Raw genomic sequence first — 5,545 nt, 5'->3', positions numbered from 1 at the left:
TAACTAGCAAGAAATTAACGACACACTAACGACAAACTTAATGAACGGTCACAAAATATCCGAACTTGAGAATAACGACTGATTAGTGAGAGATTCACGAATAAGTTTGTTTCTCGCAAATTGAGTTCTGTAGCTAAAAAAAGAGAAAAATTTTTTTTTCATTAATTTGTCACAAAATAAACAATGTTCTAGCAAATCATTCACTTGGGGGTTCAATTGAATAAAAGTAAAGTAGCGAGAGATACTGTTGTCACTGTTTCGTCACAAGTGTTTGATATACATTTAGCGAGAAATAATTTACTCACTAGTTCGTCGCTAAATGAAATTTGTGAGAAAATGGGATTTAGTGAGGAATAATGTTCCTAGCTAATTCATCACAATGACTTAAAATGTATTTTGCGACGGACAATTTTTTAACTAATTTGTCACCAAAATTGTTAGTTTTTAGCGAGCAAGATTTATTTCATAATAAACTACAAATTGAAAATGGAAGCCTCTTAGGGTACAACATTTTCCTCGAGGGATGATAATTAACAAGAGATAAAAAGTAAATAGTCAAATTCATTTTTAAAAACATCACTTATTTTCCAAATTAATTCTCGAAAGATTTTTTAATCAAATTTATTTTTCAAATATTTTAAATTAGTTATATTAGTCATTTTGTCATTTTCATTGTTGACGAAGTGACACCATATTGACCATAGTATATTCCTAGCTGTCCTAATTGATTGTTAACATACTAAATTTATGCAATTAGATGAAATCAACCCTAACTTCAACAAGATTTTGAGACATTGAAAATTTTCAAATTAGGATTGATTTGGTCTAATTTCATAAATTTATCATATTAGCACCTAATTAGAATTGTCAGATATCTGTTGTAGTGTCACTTAAAGTGTCATATCAACAAATTTTGATGCCACGAAAAATGAAAGTGACAGAGGGATTAATGTGACCAATTTAAAATTTTTAAAAGCTGAATAATCTTTCGAAGATCAATTTAAACATAAATAATCTTTTAAAAATGAATTTGACCATTTACTAAATAGAGAAAATTATAGAAACAAAAGAAAAAGAAAGGATACACCAAAAACAATGTAAGCTTAGAAGGATTTCTGATATGCACAATCCAAGTTAGGTCCAGTATCTACATTAAACAACTTAGCATATCTTTGAAAGTATCCAATCCGATCATTGACTCTTGCATCATCTGGAACTCCACATTCAAGTCCACCGTTGATTATGTTAGTAACCAACCCAAACCCTAAGGTTCTATTTGCTGCTCTATCAGATGCTGTTGGCACGTAATTCCCAACCATGACGTTGTGGCAAGAAGGTTTTGGTTTCTGCTCTGTCATCCAAAACCAGAGTGCTGTTTTGAATGCAATTACTGAATTGTTTGACACAATGTCTGGGTTCTTAAGGCCATCGAATCCCAAGGCCTTCCCTGCTGGCCCATAGTTGTAATTCCTAACACAAAAAAAGAAAGAGTAAGTACATCCATGCAACAATTGGCTTTCACATTTGAATAATCTAAACAATCACGCAAGCAGGCAGCTGAGACTTGGCACAAATGGCATATTAGTTGTGGACATCCAATCCCCTAAGAATATAGTAGAGTTTTATTCACATGTCTTTTTTTTGTCATGAATTAAAAAATAAATATATGAGGATTTTAATTTTGAGACACTAATAATGTAAATAGATTATTTGATAATATTTATATATTTAGATAATTTTTTAATTTTAATATACTAACAATGTAAAAATTAATTATTTCTATTGATATAACAATACACAATTAATTATGTGTAAAAAATTTTATACTAATAATATATAAAAATTAAATTCAATATTTAATTAAAAATGCACATCATATTGTGTTTCTTTTTTTAAGAATTCAGTACGATTAGTAAATATTATTTTTATTTTTTTAGTACTATTTAAAAAGGTAGAAACTCAAGTACAATTAATTTTATGTGAAATTGATAGTTAGAAATTATTAAATAATTTGAGAGATTTGATATTTTCACTAATTATAATTAAAGAAGACAAGGTCATATTAAGTAAACATCTTTAGTCAAAATAATAATATAGAAACAAAAATGTTGTTTGTCTATTAAATTGGCATTTATTAGTGAGTTGAACACAGTATCGCAAACAAGATGAAAAGAAACTTAATTACTAATATAATTGATAATTCAACTGCATATATACTTATCATACTTAAACATGAAAAAAAAATTAGATGAATGCAAAATGAGAAAAATCCACAATCTAATCTCACAGGAGAAGAGTTAGTATGTAAATGGACCATAACTTTCTTGGAGTGCAAATAATATTATGGATGTAAAAACATGCAAATATGAAAGATTTATATATTATATACCAGGAAAGTTGAATTGGTCCTCTGCCTTTGTAACTCTTTCCAGGATAACAGGGCCATTCTTTGTTGGAGGAATCACAATAATCACTTTGAGGACTAACTTCTTCCTTGAAGCACAGCCCCCAAGCATATGGTCCATCAGGTGCAGTAGCCCAACCACCTGTGGTTTCATGTGAGATCTGTGCAAGAAATGCGGCAACCTCGCGCTTCCGTGTGGCCGAGCATCCGGTCGAGCCGAACGCTGGGAAGCTCGAGGTTGCCTCAACGAAGGATTCATAAGTGTAAAAGTTTCTAGCAGGGCAAGCATTGTCATCTTTATGTAAAAAGATTGAGTCGAAAAGGGTTTTGCTAATGAGAGAAGAGATTGGTGCAATTGGTGAGACACGTGATTCAGCAGATAGAGATAAAGAAGAATAGATGACAAAAATTGTGAGGCAGAATGAGGAGAATGAGAATGAGAATAATGCCATGTTATTGGATGTTATGTTATCAAGGATTGGTTTGGTTTTTATGTGGGAATGATATGAGGTAGGATTAAGGTTTATATATGTACAATTTCAATAATCAATACTCAACGCTACACAAAGATTTCGTATATTCAAAGGTAAAAGACGGTGGTGGCTTAGTGGGCGTGGAGGGTCAAAGGTCAACGGTTTATGTTGTCCTACTCACTAACGCATTATATGTTCATACTTTATTATGAAACCCATTTAGTGTGTTCCTACTTGGCAAGCTGCTTCATAATGTATTTCTTTGTTATTAATTTGTTGATACTAAATTTGTAACATAATAGAGAACTTGAATGAAAATTAAAGAAATGTTTTCGGCTTTGAATCCTTCTCTCATATTTAATTGAGAGGACCATTCCAAGTTTATATAAAATGATGACTAAACTAGTTTTGACTTTCTGAAGCTTCCATCATATATTGTTGTTATCTTTGCCCTCCTATCTTAAACATAAGACTTTGAAATTATTAAAAGATGCATAAAAAATTATGTTTTTATTTATGAATTGGAGTGTGTGATATCATTGTGGAGGTGGAAGAGATTAATAAGATGTTTCAGAGTCATTCTTCAATTCATGTATAATTTGATTTCACTTCTCAAATCTATCTATTACTTTCAATATTTTTTTATACCAGTTGTACTAAAATTTGAGTTCTTGATAACCATCATTATCATGTCACATTGACATAGTCCATGAATGGAGGAAAATGGGATTGGACTTTCGGCATTAGTTAACGAAGGTAAAATAAAAAGTTTTAGCATTTTTCCATACATTTTATTGTATTGAAAATTTTTAAAAAGTAATATTGTTTATTAAAATTTTTATTTGTAACATCCTTAATATTTTTTTTCTTATATTAAAATTGAGTTTGAACGAGTCTACCTCAATTCAAAAAACTAATTCAAAAAGCGAGGAATGACTAACACTTATAAACCCATTTAAAAACTATACCATTCATAGTTTTGTTAAAATTCACCTTTGAATAAATACGAGACTAGCCATAGAACCTATGCATACATGCCACCCTAATAATAATATAATAGGTTGATAGATAATATTATGTCTTTATACTCTTAAGAAATGAAAGAATTTGAGGCTAAAAGTATAAAAATATGGACACATGGTCATCGATATAGTTGAAGAAGTTAAATGAATTTTTCATATTGCACATGTTCCACACCTTTATAATAAATTTTCTTTAAAGGGAACTCTTGATACATATTTCCACTCATCACCAAAATCTTTTTGTTGTGAAATTAGTATGGCTACTTCCTCTTCTTTTCAATACCATATTCAAATCTTTTTTTTATTATTATTATTATGTAAAATCATGTATACTTCCAAAGTTGTTCATTGCAACAAAAAGGATAAGAGTACATTGCTTAAGTTTAAATATGGAGTCATTGATCTTTCTCGAGTATACTTTTTTCATAGTCCAGTGAAAAAATAAAATTGTTGCCAATGAAAAAGAGTTATTGGGATAACATTACTGGCAAAGTCACAAAGCTCAATCTCCATTGTCCAAAAATTTATTCTTATTTACGTCCTTCCATTGCTTATCCAAGATAATACTTATCCCATTTTTATTCTTCACATTTTTTGTATACCAAATTTTGAATCCGAAGGTATCTAACTTCTTAGTCTTCATGCCAACCTATTTTGTTTCTTATAGAAACATGATATTAATCTTCCTCCTTATCATGGTATCCATGACGGGGGATAAATGCCGACTTAGAAAATTTCAAAGAATTTTCAACTCAAGTGTCGCAAATATAGTCTAAACTGACACGTGATCCCCAATCAAAGTTTAGAAAAATATCACACTACAAAAAAACAGGGTTAAAACGGTGGTTATTGAAGGTTGTGGTAGGCTTAGAGAAGGGGGTTGAATCTATGCCTTCCTTTTACGTTACTGTTATGACCCTTTTTAAACAAAATTACAATTCTGATTCTATTTGAACTCAGCAGCGGAAATTTATGAGACAATTTATTTTTGTCTCATGAATATCAGAAAACAGAACACAGCAGAGAAGAGAAAAGCTAACACCAGCATGTATCCTGGTTCGGTTGCCTTATGCTTTGCAACCTACGTCCAGTCTCCTCCACAATAATGGAAGAATTTCACTATAGTTAACAGTATTAAATACACCAATTCCATAGAATTGACCCAATCCTTTCACACTCAAGTTCTAACCTAACTTGACATTGGCTATGCTAATACCTAACTATTCACTCTTAGTGCTAACCCAACTAAGAAAGGGATACCTCACAGGTACAAGATACAAGACATAGACATACCTAAAGAAATCAGAAAATAACTCTAGGCTTTTCTCTCAAGTGTTTCACTCAGCCTTTTTCCACTCATGGCTTTTACTTGAGTTTCCTCACAATGCCTTTTCTCACAAGAAATTACAGAAAGATATACATAGAAAAGAACATCACAATCAGTAAAACATGAAGGAGATTGATTTCACCAACAGCCTCTGTGCTATGCGAAAAACCAGATTGGCAAGCCTTTGATTCAGTTCTTCATACCGGCGGAATGCACCTTTGATTAGGTTACACTGTCCAGTTAGTTGAACTTCTTCAAAGAGCTTTCTCAGAACAAAATCTCCATTCACTGGTTTTCTCTCCTTGATTTCTGAATGAAC

At 31.2% G+C, this 5,545-nt stretch overlaps 1 protein-coding gene across 1 annotated transcript; it reads right to left on the bottom strand.

Moving 5' to 3' along the window:
* Positions 1-1,016: 1,016 nt before the first annotated feature.
* LOC112779843 (chitinase 10-like) lies at positions 1,017-2,913 on the bottom strand. Its single transcript, XM_072229021.1, has 2 exons — positions 2,390-2,913; positions 1,017-1,470 (listed from the first exon to the last, which is right to left on the bottom strand). The coding sequence occupies exons 1-2, from the start codon at positions 2,854-2,856 to the stop codon at positions 1,104-1,106; spliced, it is 834 nt and encodes a 277-aa protein (XP_072085122.1). The 5' UTR covers positions 2,857-2,913; the 3' UTR covers positions 1,017-1,103.
* Between the last annotated feature and the right edge of the window lie 2,632 nt (positions 2,914-5,545).

The sequence above is a fragment of the Arachis hypogaea genome, chromosome 19 (assembly GCF_003086295.3).
Source record: "Arachis hypogaea cultivar Tifrunner chromosome 19, arahy.Tifrunner.gnm2.J5K5, whole genome shotgun sequence".
Lineage (NCBI taxonomy): Eukaryota > Viridiplantae > Streptophyta > Magnoliopsida > Fabales > Fabaceae > Arachis > Arachis hypogaea.
This window is presented reverse-complemented; position numbering and strand designations above follow the sequence as displayed.

Excerpts from the sequence above, each read along its gene's own strand:
- LOC112779843 (XM_072229021.1), bottom strand. The coding sequence starts at position 2,856 with ATGGCATTATTCTCATTCTCATTCTCCTCATTCTGCCTCACAATTTTT. Across the intron at positions 1,471-2,389 it reads GGACCAATTCAACTTTCCTG|GAATTACAACTATGGGCCAG; the intron begins GTATATAATATA and ends TTTTTGTGTTAG.